At 60.2% G+C, this 14,482-nt stretch overlaps 1 protein-coding gene across 2 annotated transcripts in view; it reads left to right on the forward strand.

Annotated features, from left to right (window-relative positions):
* Positions 1–14,482, forward strand: part of DAGLA (diacylglycerol lipase alpha) — a 62,368-nt gene that overhangs the window by 24,436 nt on the left and 23,450 nt on the right. Inside the window, exons 1-5 of one of the 2 annotated variants that reach the window (XM_059931729.1) lie at positions 9,818–10,128; positions 11,247–11,385; positions 11,781–11,992; positions 13,384–13,485; positions 14,079–14,217. In XM_059931729.1, the coding sequence (XP_059787712.1) occupies positions 11,291–11,385; positions 11,781–11,992; positions 13,384–13,485; positions 14,079–14,217 (548 nt within the window). In that variant the 5' untranslated portion in view covers positions 9,818–10,128; positions 11,247–11,290. Of the gene's footprint in view, positions 1–9,817; positions 10,129–11,246; positions 11,386–11,780; positions 11,993–13,383; positions 13,486–14,078; positions 14,218–14,482 lie in introns of those variants that run through there. The other variant, XM_059931728.1, reaches the window with a different exon arrangement.

Consider the following 14,482-nt stretch of genomic DNA (forward strand, 5'->3'; position numbering starts at 1 on the left):
GCTGCCACTTCACTGGTTAGCCACAGGCTGACCAGCCAGGGCTGGGGCTTAAGGCCAACTGGACAGGCCCTGAGCTTCGCCGGGGAGGAACCCCTGAAGTGAGCAGGCGTCTGGAGAGCAGGAAGCACCGGGCAGGGCCCACTCCACTGATGAGCAGGAGATGGACATGGGAGCAGGAAACGGGCTTGCCCAGCGGCAGGGCCGGGGTGGGGGGGGCTGTTGGTGGAGAGCTTTATAGCTAATGGTTGGGAGCTTTAATCTTATTTAAAGGGCAGCTAGGAGCCCTAATGCACTTTTGAGGAGGGGGTTGATTTAACTAAAACTGTAAACGTGTGTGCGTGTAGCTAATGCTACCAAACAGCCCCCCCTGGGCCGGACCCAGCTCTCAGCACTTCACAGCTTTGAACTCACTTTGCCCTCTTCCACGAGGGAGGCGCCGTCATCACCATCCCGTTTTACCGAGGAGGAGGAAGCAGTGGTTGATTCGTCTTGGGAAGTGACTCCATGCTGTACTGTACTTGGAAGGTCGTGGCTCAGTGCACGTCTGAGAGGACAGAAGCACTAGGACAAAAGCCAGGTCCAACCCTGTCCTCCATCCAGTGGCCTTCGGAGCCCGCACCGCTTCCTGGAGGCCTGTGGTCACGTGCTTGGGTCTGGCTCTGTCATGCCTGGGGAGGTGCGAGGGGATGAGGGGCCTGTAGGAGTCTCTGAGCACCTGGCTCAGTGTTTCCTTTGGTCCCTTGTGGCTCAGGCCAGGCAGACACGTGTGACGGTCGAATTAGCTTGGGCTCCTGGGTGGAGCCGTCCTGCACCAAAATAGCAAGTAGAACTCTAGAAGTCAAGGCCAGAGTGGACCTGACAGGTCATCCTGTCCAGGGCCTCTCAAACGTTTTTCAGCACTGAGACTGTTTAGCTCAGACACAGTGTTACGAGGAGCCCCAATATGTAAAAGAGGTAAAAGCTGCTCTGACCATCATAGCCTGCAAACCCTAGCCTGCTGTGACCGTCTCCCCTCATCTGGGGGTGCCTCAGGGTTTCCAGAAACCCACTTGGGAGAGCACTGCCATCCGCTCACTGGGCACAGGAGAGGAGGGCCACAGAGGGGCAGGGCCCGGGCCGAGGCCTGAGGGCCGTTGGAAGCAGCACCTTCCGCCTCCAGCGATGCTCTGTGGGGGACAGGGGACGCTGGCCCTCCGGTCGCACACGGGAACTCTGCAGACCTCCTCCCCCCGGGAAAGAGCTTGTGTTACGCAGTCACTCGATCCCTGCGTGCTTCTGCGATGCCCAGGGAATGGTTGAAGTGAAACTCAATAGCCTGAGTGCGGGCCTGTGCCCTAGAAGGCCGTGCTGCCCGGGCTGGTGGCCCCTCCGCGGACCCTCCGTGGCCCACGCAGCCTCCCGGAGTCTGGAGAGCGTTTCCCCCAGTGCAGGCAGAGGAGGCAGGCGCAATAGGACCGTGGTGGCACAGGGTATGCTGGGCGTGGGGGTGGGTTCCCAGAGGGGAGGTGTCAGGCTAGGTGTGCCCACTTAGCACCCTCATTAGCAGCCTCGCTAGGGGGCCCCTCATGAAGTGGAGGGTGCTAATTCCTCTCAGAGGTGTTGCCAGCACCTGGAACAGGGAGTCTCTTCTCGGAAGCTCTTGGGAAGCCGGCCAGAGCATTGCAGATGAACTGCCTTCTAGGGGCCCCCAGGCACTGGCTTGCAGGAGAGCAGAGGCCCTGGGGGAGGCGAGGGGTGAGAGGGCCTGGCGGGGACTGCCAGTAGGATGCAGAACTGGGCAGATGGGCATGAGCAGTGGGCTGCTGCCCCTCAGGGCATCCAGAGTCTGAGCTGGGAAGGGGCCTACAGTGGGGCACTGGGAAACTCAGAGACACAGACAGACAGGGGCATTCCGCAGGAGCACAGGTGTGGCCTTGGGCCGGAGCTCCCTAGTCCCAGCTGAGCCGTGGGATGGTGATTCCCATCTCAGTGGCTCTTCGTGGATTAAGGAGGCAGGGCCAGTGAAGCCTCAGCCTGGCAGGTGGGGCTCCTAGGAGAAGCTGCCATCCCTGCCTGAGAAGGTAGGTCAGGGCATTATCTAGGCTGGCACGGGTGAGGGCAGGCATGGGTCAGCCTGGTGCCAGGGGTCGGGCGCAGGGCCTTTCCGTGTGGGAGGCTTGACTTCCCTCACGGAGATCAGCAGCCCTGCCACAACTCGGGCAGTGAGGACGAGGTCTACGCACTCTCAGGAGAGATGATGGATAAATAATAATGATATCAACTAATACTTCCCAAGAGCTGAGTGCTTTATATGCATTATTTCACTTACTCCTTATGAATCCCTGTGAAGCGGGTACCTCCATTGTCCTCTTTTGCAGATGAGGAAACTGAGGCTCCAAGAAATGAAGGTCACAGGCAACTAGAAGTGACAGAACCAAGATTCAAACTCGGGGCAGTCCCACTCCAGGGCAGGAGGGAAGGCAGCGGCAGGCTCCTTCGATGAACCATCACCCTCCAGGTGCACGCATTTGAGAGGGTGGGTTCCAGGGGAGGCGGGGTAAAGACGTCTTAGCGCGTGAGGGAACGTGAGAAGACCACAGGGGCAGCACAGAAAGGACTCCGCCTGGATAGAAACAAACCTGGGATGGGTGCCTGCGTCCATCCACAGACAGACGGGAGGAACTGGCCAGGGACTGGGAAACCCAGGTGCCGCGAGTGCCCATCAGGAGGCCAGCAGAGCCCGCCTCTCTGGGCCGCTCCAGGACACCTCTTCCCCGGGCACCAGAATGAGTGTGGGACAAAGGCCATTCCTAGTTTCAGGAAAATCAACAGTCTCCAAGGAAGAATTCAGAAATAAAACCTGGCCTGGCCAGAGGGGAACCTCTTCCACTATGGGAAACAGGTCCATTCTGGCCCAGGACTAAGTAAGCCCTGGTGTAACCGCACCCCCCCACCCCCCAGGAGAGGACAGGGAGGGCTGCCGAGTAGCCACGGGAGGGTCCTGCTGCCTCCCGGGCCCTCCCTCCTCGTCCCTCCGCAGCCAGCCACTCTCCCAGAACAGCTAGTTGATTCCAGGGGAGCTGGCTGGTGTCAGTGACAGGGCCCGTGGCAGATGGCAAATTCTGCTTGTTGTAGATGAGTGGAAAATAATTAGCGTGAGAACAAGAAGCTGGAGCCTCTGGGATAAAGGGAGCCCTGATGAGGGCCCGGGAGGGGCTGAGAGCACAGCCTGGAGCCTCGCGGCCTGGCCCTCACCAGCTGAGTGACCTTGGGCAAGTTCCTTAACTTCTCTGGGCCTGTTTCCTCATCTGTAAAGTGAGTTAACAATAGCACTTACCTCATAGGGTTGCTCAAAGGATGAAATTAAAGTAGGTAATATCTGTGAGCTGCTTGCTACTGTACCTGGCATGTAGTAGATGCCACATAAGAATTTTTTTAAAATAACTGGTGATAGAATAATTGTTGGAGCTATTTCCAGGTCCAGCCCAGCATGACCATAGCCGTGGCCCCCAGTAGTTGGGGCTGCTCCTTTTCATCCTCTTCCCTGAACTCTGTGCCCAGCTCCCAGATTGCTCTTTCATGGGGAGGGGCTCTGGCCAGCAAACACGTGGATGTGGAGAGAACGCAGCAGAGAGGCCTGGCTTCGAAGCCTGACTTGGCCTCCCACTCCCTGGGTTATTTAACCTTGGAGCCTCGGTTTCCCCATCTGTGACATGAGAACAGCCATACCCACCCATGGGCTCGTGGTGGGGAGGGCCGGGAAGGGGCTTGCGAGTCTGAGACTCTGCGGGGGGAGGGAAGCAGAGGCAGCAGAATCCCCCTCCTGCCCCCACCGGTTTCAGGCCCACCGTTTCAGTCCCAGGGCCTGGGCGTGTGAGGACCCATCTCTTGCCGAAATCCGGCCTCAGCCCTGGGCTGGCTCGGCTCTGCCTTCTGCTTCGGCACAGCTGACGTGTGAAAAGCAACAGCTTTCCGGCCCCTAACTTGGGTTGCACGCAACCAGGCCCAGGCTGGCTGTGCACGTGGCCCCCGGCCCACGCGCGCTCCTTCTCTGTCGCCTCCCTCGCTGCCCTCCCCCTCCCCATGCCTCCCAGAGCCCAGCTTCCGTGTGGGACCCCACACCTGGGAGGGAGAGGGACTTGAAAGGCCGAAGGAACATGTGGGAATAAGGAATCGCACTGACGGGCAGAGGGTTTTCCTTTTAAGTAACTCAAGGAGGCTACTTTGAAATCCCAGCCCTGCCTCGTCTTTGTCATGGGATCTTCGGGCAAGCCATTGCCCCTCTGTGACCTCGGTTTCTCCATCTGTAAAGCTGGGGTGGTACCCCTACTGTCTGATGAGGCTGGAATAAGAGGACACATAAAGTTTCTAGCTCTGGGCCCACCACCCACACACCTCCAGGCAGCCCTCGGTTTTCCTTATCTGTAGAGTGGGGCCAATGCCCACAGTCTCCCCGTGGTGGTGTGACCAGGAGTCTGGAGCCACAGGAAGACCCAGAGAGCTCTTTGTGGTCCCTGAGGCCCTGGCCCCTCACTCCATGGGGGACACGGGACGCCCGCTCCTGGGTTCAGAAACAGGCCTTTAGCTGAATCCTGCTCCTCAGAAGCAGCAGTTAAGACACGGGCTCTGGAACTAGGCTGTGTGACCTGGAGCAAGTCACTTCATCTCATCTGTCAAACGTGGTAATAGCAGTGCCTACCTCACAGAGTTACTCTGAGGATTAAGTGAGTTATGTTTGCAAAGGGCTTAGACAAGGCCCAAGACATGGTAGGCAACTGACAAATGCTGGAGGGAGCAGAACAACTGGGTCCCCAACTTCAGGTGGGCTGAGCTCTCCTCCATCACCCTGGAACCGCCCTGCAGCCTCGTGAAATGATTCTAGTTAATACGTGCGGATCCCCTCTCTCTGCAGGTGCTCCCTCATTTAAGCCTCACAAGCCAGCGGAGAGATTAACTAGGTCTCTTAACTAGCCACACAGCTGAGAAGTGGAGGTGCTGGGATTTGACCATCCCTGGAGCCCGTGCTCTGGATACGGCTAAAGAGGGCGGGAGCCGTCTGCCAGCCCACGTAGGCCAGAGGGTGGCCCCTGGTGAGCCCGCCCCAGCTGGGACAGAACCTCTGGGGGCCGCCACTCGCCCTGCAGGCTGCCCGGGGTCCAGTCTCCCTGCAGTCAGTCCCCCAAGTCAGATGCACCCCTCAAGACTAGTCAAGCTCCAGCGCCCAACACAGACAGACCCAGAGGGTCTAGCAGGCAGCAGGTACCTGTCCCTTTCACTGTTTTTGGAGCATCTTCTCATTTCAAAGCCCTGTCACATGGGGCATCCCATTCATTACGGGAATGGGAGTCCTGGGCCCTCCCCTCAGGGCCCCAAGGATTGCAACACCTTACAGAGCCAAAAGAGTCCTTACCCAATTTCCCTTTTAACTTTGGCCACCAGGAAGCATGGAGTCTAATGATAGTTTTACATGTAGCTCCTGTGAGGGCCTTTACGTCTTAACACATGTACAACAATTTCCCCAACCTTCTATTTTAATCTACTTACTTTTTGTTCTGAAGTTTGTTTCTACATTTATATTCCACCTTTTCATTGTTTGTGGTTCCTGTACAGGCACATGCAGCCTTAGCTGGGGATGCAAATAAATACTAACAAATACAAAAATACAAGCCTCCCCTTAGTCCAGGCTCCTCATTCTTCAGAAGAGGTAGCTGAGGTCTGGAATGGTGGTGACTTTCTGGCCTGGGGATGCTGCCCTTGGTCTGAGACTGGCAGCTCTGGCCCAGTCACCAGGCCTCAGCAGGTAGGGCTAAACGGGGTCTAGGGAAGGTGGGCTTGAGGCTGAGGTGTCCTCTTCTTCACCAGCTGAGCTGCAGAGTGATGGAGACCCCACCCGCGGAGAGGTGGAGAGCTAGCCACTGATGACTCTGCATGAAACCGTACAAATGATTGATGCCTTCTTTCGGGTTGATCTCCAGCAAGGGAGCTCGTGTGGATTTTGCCGGCTTCCAAGAGAGTTATGTATCAAGAGTGCAAAAGAGAGGATCTCAGCCCAGGCTCCCTGGGGTGACACTCTGCTAATGGGAGTGCCTCTCGGGGAGTTCGAGAAGGGCGTGCTGTGAGGAAGGGAAAGGGATGGGCCAGCTTGGTGACTCTGACTGTGTATTCAGCACCAGGTGGGGTGGAGGTAATGGGAAAGCTGGGAGCCTCTGGGGCCTTTCTGAGCCTTGGTTTACTTACCCATAAAAGGGGGCCCCAGGACTGTTTCCAAGGCCCCTTCTAGCCCTGACGTTCCTGCAGTAGGTGTGGGCTTTGGATGGCAGAAGGAAGGACCTGTGTCTCTTGCCTGCTCAGCCTCCTGCTCCTCTGAAGGTGGGGGGCAGAGTCTCTGAGCCTCAGCCTCCTCGTTCTTCAATAGAAATATTTAGCGGAAGAGCCAGATTCACTGAGCACCTAGTCTGTGACAGGTGCTGGCTTAAGTGTATAACTCATTTAACCCTTGTGACAATTCTGAGGTAGCTACTGTTCTTAGCCCCACTTTAGACATAAGGAACCATGGCACAGAGAGGTTAAGTAACTTGTCCAAGCTCACACAGCCAGTAAGTGCAGAGCCAGGACTCAGCCACAGTCTGTTTTTAGAGCATGTGGAGTGAGAGCGAGGCTGTCACCCTGCGTCACTGCTGTGAGGATAGCAGGTGATTAGTCCAGGACACGGGAGGTGCTCAGTTGATGTCAGATGTATCCTGGTGGCCTGGACCTGGCTGTCATCCCTTCCTTCAGGCTCAACTTCTAGCCCATTTTTGGCCCAGATGCCTGAAGCCGCCTCTACCAGGTGGGAAATCTCATGGGCTGACGTAGAGGCTGCTGGTGACACTGGACGGGCCTCCTACAGCATATCATCCTGTCCTCTGTGGTTCACACTGACCCTGGTGTCCTGGCCCCGCTGCAGGCAAGCGAGATGACCTCCCATGTCCCACCAGCCCCAAGCTGGAACTCTCTGTCCCGGAGGCAGCCCGTGCCCTCCTCCCTTCCCTGGGAGCTCTCAGCACCCCACCAGCTGGAACCCACTGCCAAGGGGCACTTCTCCCTGAAACCTGCTCCCTGGACCAAGCCCAAGGGGACCTTAGGATCAGGGGATGAGCGCCCAGCCCAGGGCGCTTTAAATAGCAGCCCCCCTGCTCAAGGCCCGTGGCGGGAGCAGGTTACCCTGTCAGGGCTCATATGTGCTCAGTCCGGCCCTTACTGATCAGCTGGAGCCAACCATGGGCATCAGCAGCACCTGCCCAAACCCTGGCACCTGTCGCAGATCACCCTGCCACGAAGTCCCCAGAAGCCCCTCAGGAGCCCTGTTGATATGATGCCCCCCACCCACCCACCGTGAATGGAGCCCTGGGCTCCGCCAGGACCTATGCAGACCTCCGTGACCTCGTCCCAGCCAGCTCTCGCTGCAGCCTTCCGTGGGGGTGATGTTGTCCCCGTTTTTCAGCTGAAGAAACCAAAGCCCTAGCACAGTTAAGACAGCCAGAGGAGAGGATGGTCAGGGAGAGCACTGGGGAGGGACATTTCCCCAAAACTGAAGGATTTGAGCGAAGACGGGAAGGAGCCATGCCTCCAGCGCTTATGGCAGCTGCTTCAGGGGGATGGAGCAGTGGTTTGGAGGGGCCAGGGCTGCCCAGGGGGAGAGGGGGTGTGAAGGAGAGCAATGCTGCAAGGCCCCCGCCCTCCGGGACTCTCGGTTGAGCTGGGACAGGGATGGGCAGCAAGGAATCAGCAAGTTTAAGACAGTGCCCAGGGCTCCATTGGGATGTCTATGCCTGGGATCCTTAGGGCTTGGGGAGTATCTTCCTGCTCCAGGACTCAGAGAGGGCAAGGCACCTGCCCAAGGTTGCACAGCCTGCCTGCCAGTTACTGAGGCCCTTAGCTGCTGCCTGAGAGGCTTGAACTTTATCCTGCAGACCACTGGAGCCGTGGAAGGTTTTTAAAGTAGGGGTCAGCATGTGCATTTTAGAAAACAGTTTTGCATTTTTAGAGAGAGGAACTCCGAGAATGGTTAATACTTAACTCGGGGGCCTGAATCTCCATCAAGGAAATTGGGCTTTGTGGGTGGAGGAAGGGGGCCTCGGAGTGCCACTCAAGTCATTCCATCCACGTGTGGGGGGTGTCCTGGTGCCCCCCCTCACACCTGCCTCTGTTGGGGGTGGTGCCCAGCCAGGGGCATGGGAGGCGCCCAGCAGTGCCCCTGTTCTCCCCCGCCCGCCGGAGGGGGCGCCACACCTCCCCTGGAAGTGCCCCTGGTCTGGGTAAGGAAGGAGGCTGTGCGCTGCCCCCACTGAGGTTACTGAAGGGCACGGACCCTGTGCCCTAGGGGAGGAGAGCCAGAGGTAGTGCTTTGTGGCAGCCCCAGACCAGGAAGTAGCCTCTGCCCTCCCCCATCCTGAGACATTTCCTCCGGATGAAATCACATCCCCAGCAGGGGAACAGGCCCCCATTGTGAAGGGCTGGGGTCTCGAGAGAAAGAGCGTCTTTCAGGCCCTTAAAAATAGCAGCCCTGAGATGTATGAATCTGCATGGAGTAGAGTGGCCCACCCTCCCCCCAGCAGCAGCACAGGCCCTGTCGCCCCCCAGCCCACACCATGACCTGCTGGTGACCAGCTGGAGAATCCACTAGCCCAGGCCGGGGAGGGGCGGCTGGTCCACCGGGTTCACACACTCTCCCTCTGCTTCGCCCGCCTGAGCTAAGACCGTCGCTGGCTTTGTCCAGCACTGCTGGGCCCTCTCATATGGTCCGCACTAGACCCTTAGCAGGTGGGGATAATCGACACTTTACAGATGAGGAAACTGAGACACAACTAGTAAGTCATACCTTTCGTGGGTGATGGAGCCCGGGTTGGAAGCCAGGCAGCGCTGGGCCTAGGATTCTGCAGTGGTGGGCTGGGCCCGGGTGCAGGCTGGACGGCGCGGGGTGTGGTCCCCAGGCCTGTAATGGGGCACCCGATGGGGTCAGCCCGCAGCAGCCCTGCCACGTGACCTCGGTGGGACTGGCACTGACCACAGCTGTCGGCTGGGCACTCCCTGAGCTGGGGGACAGAGGCTGCCACTGGCCGTATCACTCCAGGGTCTTGACAGATCTTCGGCCACTTCTGCAGGGGTGCCAGGCTCGCCCCACCTCTCCTGTGAGAGCCGGGAGGGCGGGGCCGCGTGCACGCGAGGTTGTTAAGTGAATGATACGTGTGAGTTGAGGGAGTTTTAGCCATTCTAGACTCCAAGAGGTGAAGGGCGGGGGTGAGAGCAGGCGATTGGGAAGGGTTCACCCTTGCATCCCTGAGAACGAGATGTTCTAGGCTCCTGGCAGGGCAGCCCTCACCCGCCAGCCCCTCTGGGACAGCCCTCCCCTTCCTCTGCCGGGGTCTGGCCTGATTAGAGCGGTGCTGCAGCACCTGCTGGGACCTCTCAGTCATTTCACTTGTGTGAGGGGCCCCTGAGCCCAACCCCACGCTCCAGCTCACCCTCCGTGGGCCACCTGGAATCAGGGAAGGGCTGTAGAGAGCTGGCGGCTGAAATACCAGCTGTTGGCAGCTCTGTCCTTCCCAGCCCTGCTGCCACCCATGGAGTCCCAGCCCCTCCCATCCCGTCCGTCCTTTCAAACCGGAGCCGGTGCGGTCAGCCACTTGTCACAGACACAGGACTGGAGCCCCGGCTTCCTGCAGTCCCAGACCCCCACCCCCGGACACCCCGCCACGCAGCTCCGCGCTCTCCATCCTTCTCCCGCTTCCCAGAATCCGTGCTCCGACTCCTCCTAGGAGAGAGTGGGATGATGTCACTTCCTGAGGGTGGGGGGAGGAGTAGGCACGACCCCAGCAGGCTAGCCCGCCAGCCTGCCCGCCAGGCCGCCACCTCTCTGGGAGCAGCCTGGCAGCGGCTGGATGAAGTGGCTGCGCCAGGGAGAGGGCGACCGAGACGGGCTGGGCTGGACGTGCTGGCCGGCCACCTGGCTCCACACCCCGTCGCCCACCCTGAGGGCCGCGCCCACCGGCCGGGGAGACTTGGCCACTTCCCGAGTGATGCCGGTCTCCGCAGACACTCTTTTTCCCTGGAGCCGTCACCGGGGAGAGGAGAGGAGGACTTGCCGCCCACCTCTGGACCAGGTGCCATGTAAGCCTCTGCCAGCCTGGGGGCAGCTGCCCACCAGCACCCAGCCTCCCGCAGCAGGGGTTCCTCCGCACAGTTGAGCGCAGGGCTGCCACGGAGCCCCTCACCCGTGTCTCCCGGGCCCCCCCTGTGGGGAACCAACCAGCCGGCGCCCCCTGCCCTGGTTCCTGGGGCTCTAGGGAGGGGGGGCCCGGATTCCTGGGCCCTCCTCCCTGAGCTTGCCTGTGGCTAACTTGAATTCAGCTACTTCAGAGAGTTGGGATCTGGGCGATAAAGGCTGCATGGCCCAGGGTGGGTGTGGGAGCAGTGGTCGCCAGGAGGATGGGATACCAGCTGGGCTTGCCCACTGCCCTTCTGGCAGAGAGGCTGGGCACCCCAGCTACGCTCCTGACCCCCCATCTCAACCACGTCCTTCCCTGCCAAGAGGCATAGCTGTGGTTGGGAATTCTTTCTGACGGGTGCAAAATCAAGTCATGGAGCGTGCTCCCAGCATTCCAGCAAAGCACAAAACGGAAGACATCATTCAACAAATATTTACTGAGCACCTACTATGTGCTGGACGCTCCCATCCTCCACGTGTGCCAGCCCCACGCATGCCCTCACTCCTACCTTCCCCAAGGCCTTCAGCCTTCCACCTGCCCGGCCCGGCTCGGCTCATGCCGGGAGACAGGCTCAGGCTTGGCCTGGGAAGCCCTCACCCAACCCCAAGGAGAGCATGAACTGGGCAGCAGGCGGTGGGTGAGGGGGTTCCCTGATCCCATGGAAAGGGAGGCAGGGGTGAGCCCAGGTCTTTAAAGGAGCTGAGCAGTTCCTGTTGGGGTAACCCCAGGCAGAGCTGATCCCAAGGGGTCTGTGCCAGTGTTGGGGGGAGGAGAGCCCTCGGGGGTAAGGCTGAAGCCAGTGTCTGGCTGCTACAGTTTTAGATGTCGGCTCCAGGGGGTGGATACGGTGGGGGATGGATACGGCGGGAGGTGGATCCTGCCCAGGGATGGGCCTGAAAGGCCTGGGGCTGCAGGGCCTGGGAGAGATGCCTGTGCGGCTGGGCACGCCTGACCAGGAGCGCGGCGGCCCTGGGTGCCGCAGCAGCCCGGGCAGCCTCAGGGTCCTCTGCTCTGTTTCAGGAGGTGAGCGCCAGGCCCGCTGAGCCTCTGCAGAGCTGCCAGCCATGCCCGGGATCGTGGTGTTCCGGCGGCGCTGGTCTGTGGGCAGCGATGACCTCGTCCTGCCAGCCATCTTCCTCTTCCTCCTGCATACCACCTGGTGAGTCTCGGGGCCACGCCACAGGCCTGGAAGGAGGCCTTCTGGCCATCTGTCCCAACCCTGTTGCGTTCCCAGCTCCCCGGAGTTGGTGCTGAAATGGCTACGCCTTTAGGGCGATACCCCCGTGGAGCCCAGAGACCCCGCCTGGCCACCGCCGGACCTGACCCCAGCACTGGGCAGAGCTGCTGTGCTGTCTGCCCACGGCTGGTGGGTGGGCTCCCTGCTCTCGCTCCCCTGTCTCCGGATGCCCGTGTCCTCAGAGGGACTTGCTGCCAGGTAGACAGTGGTCCTGCTCCCAGAGCAGTGAAGCCCTCCACCCCGAGTCCAGGCCGCCCGCCAGAGGCCACGGGAGGTGCGTGGGCCGCCTGGCCCCTCTCATGTGCACGTTCCCCCAGGTTTGTGATCCTGTCCGTGGTGCTCTTCGGCCTGGTCTACAACCCGCACGAGGCCTGCTCCCTGAACCTGGTGGACCACGGCCGCGGTTACCTGGGCATTTTGCTGAGCTGCATGATCGCTGAGATGGCCATCATCTGGCTGAGCATGCGCGGCGGCATCCTCTACACGGAGCCCCGCGAATCCATGCAGTACGTGCTCTACGTGCGCCTGGGTAAGGGCCCCCTGCCGTGGGTGAGGGGGCCGCTCCGGCCCACCCCCACCCCCACCCCCACCCTCCTCCTGGGCCCAGCGTTCTTTCAGCCACACACGATGGGCTGGGCCCTGTGCCAGCACCGGGGCCAGCAGCGAACGGGCAGACTTACTGGGCCCGCTTCTGGACCAGGGGTGGGCAGACTGCAACCTGAGGGCCAAGCACAGCCCCGCCGTCTGTTTTTTAAATAAAGTTTTATTGGAACCCAGCCACACTCATTCATTTAGTACTTACTGCCTCTGGCTGCTTTTGCGTGACCGCAGCAGAGCCGAGTAGTTGTGACGGACGTTATGACCCACAACATCTAAAAATATTATTTACTCTCTGGCCCTTTACAGAAAAAGGTTGCCGACCGCTGCTCCATCTAGGCTGTGCATATCTCTTCAGCTGCTTTGTGATCCTTCCCCAAACAGCCCCCCACCCTCCCAGGGAAGCCCCTCAGGGGCCTGGACCAGCTCCCGGAGGACCCGCCCGTCTCCTCTTCCTGGGCTTGGGTTCCAGCCGCCTCTCCCAGTCACTCCTGGTGGACATTCTTGTGCTCCTGTGGCCTGTGCTAAGTCCTCTTCCCGTGTTAACTCAGGGAGGAGCCATTGCTGGTCTCATTTTGCAGATGAGGAATCTGGGGCCCAGGGAGATTACTTTGCTCTCTTAAGGTCACATGGCTAGTAAGCATATGAGTGTCAGAGCTGAGATTTGAACCCAAGTTGTCTGGCTCTAAAGCCTGGGCTCTCGGCTGCCACACCAGGATGCCTGTAGAGCTGGGGCTTCCAATGCTGCCCCCTGGGGGGGCCGTCAATTCTCCCACCTGCCTCCCTAACCCCATCTCAGCCCTGGGCCCACTGCTCTGGTCTGGGCAGGGCACCTTGGGCAGCTGGCTGCTGGGGCCCCTTCCCCCTCCTGCCTCAAGTGCCAGAGGCCTCCTCCTGGGAATAGCAGTTTCCATGAAATGAATACCCCATCACCCAGTTCTCACAGCCCTGTACCATGGACCTTGTCACCCCCATTTTACAGACAAGGAAACGGAGACTCAGAGAGATTAGGTAACTTGCCTAAGACACATCTGATCCCAGAGTTCATGGGTATAGTTCTAATTCCTGAACGAACAGAGAAACGCCTCTTCGTCATGCACCTTTGCAGTCACCTTCTCAGGGAGGCGTCGGGGCCTGAGGGCACATGAGTAGAACCGGTGGTGGGACAGCCACACTCCCTGGGCCCTCTGCGCCACGAGGCCTGTGTGGCAGGGGCGGCGGGCAGTCTGCTGCCGAGCTGGCCGGGCATCCTGTGGCAGGAGGAGCCGGGCCCAGGTTCCAGGGCCTCTCCGTCCTTCAGCTGGGGCCCTGCTCTCCTTGCAGCCATCCTGGTGATTGAGTTCATCTACGCCATCGTGGGCATCGTCTGGCTCACTCAGTACTACACCTCCTGCAATGACCTCACTGCCAAAAACGTAACGCTCGGTATGTTGGTCGGCCCGGGGGTGGAGGGGCCGGGGCCAGCCCTAACCCTAACCCTAACAACCCTGGCGTGGAGGGTACAGGGCCAGGTTAGACAGAGCAGCCCCGGGGTGGAGGGGACGGGGTCAGCCCTAACCCTAACCCTAACCCTAACCCTAACCCTGGCATGGAGAGCACAGGGCCAGGTTAGACAGGGCAGCCCTGGGGATGGAGGGGACAGGTCAGGTTAGAGAATAGGAAGCTCAGGCATCGTGGGAGGGAAACAGTTTCCATGAGGACGCCGGGCAGGTTGCCTTCATCCCGCAGTCTGCCATACCCCCTTGGGGAACCCTGGGTTTCGGGGGCAGCAGCAGGCACAGCGCTGCCCGGGGCTCCGGAAACCCACACAGCCGTCTGCTCGTGCCAAGGATGGGCCTTGGGGTCACAGCTCAGCCAGGGGACGGCTGTGTGGCCAGAGGCTAGGGCCAGGGCCTTTGGAGCCTTGCTGTTGGGCCCCAGAAGCAGTTGGGGGTAGGGAGGCTCCCGTGCCCCTTCTTCAGAGCCAGAGAGGTGTCCCCAGCACCATGACCCTTGGCTTCCCACGGCCGCCTCCACAGGGATGGTCGTCTGCAACTGGGTGGTCATCCTGAGCGTCTGTATCACTGTCCTCTGCGTCTTCGACCCCACGGGCCGCACCTTCGTCAAGCTGAGGGCCACCAAGAGGAGGCAGCGCAACCTGCGGACCTACAACCTGCGGTCAGTGGGCCGGGCGGGCGGGCGTCCCCCGCGGGGTTTGCTGACCGTGGGCAGAGGCCGGCCCCGCGCCTCCCTCCCGGCGTCTCAACCTGTGTGAGCCCCGGGCGCCGGCCAAAGGCTTACCTCAGGTTCCTGGTCGGTAAAGTGGGAACCGCAGTAATTCCTGCCTCGTGCTCTGCTGTGAGGTTTAACAGAGTGATTAACACCGTGCTCACGGGAGGTTCGTGCTCGGTAAATGGTAGCCACTGTCATCACCTTCAGCGCC

This window comes from Balaenoptera ricei, chromosome 8 (genome assembly GCF_028023285.1).
Source record: "Balaenoptera ricei isolate mBalRic1 chromosome 8, mBalRic1.hap2, whole genome shotgun sequence".
Taxonomy (NCBI): Eukaryota; Metazoa; Chordata; class Mammalia; order Artiodactyla; family Balaenopteridae; genus Balaenoptera; species Balaenoptera ricei.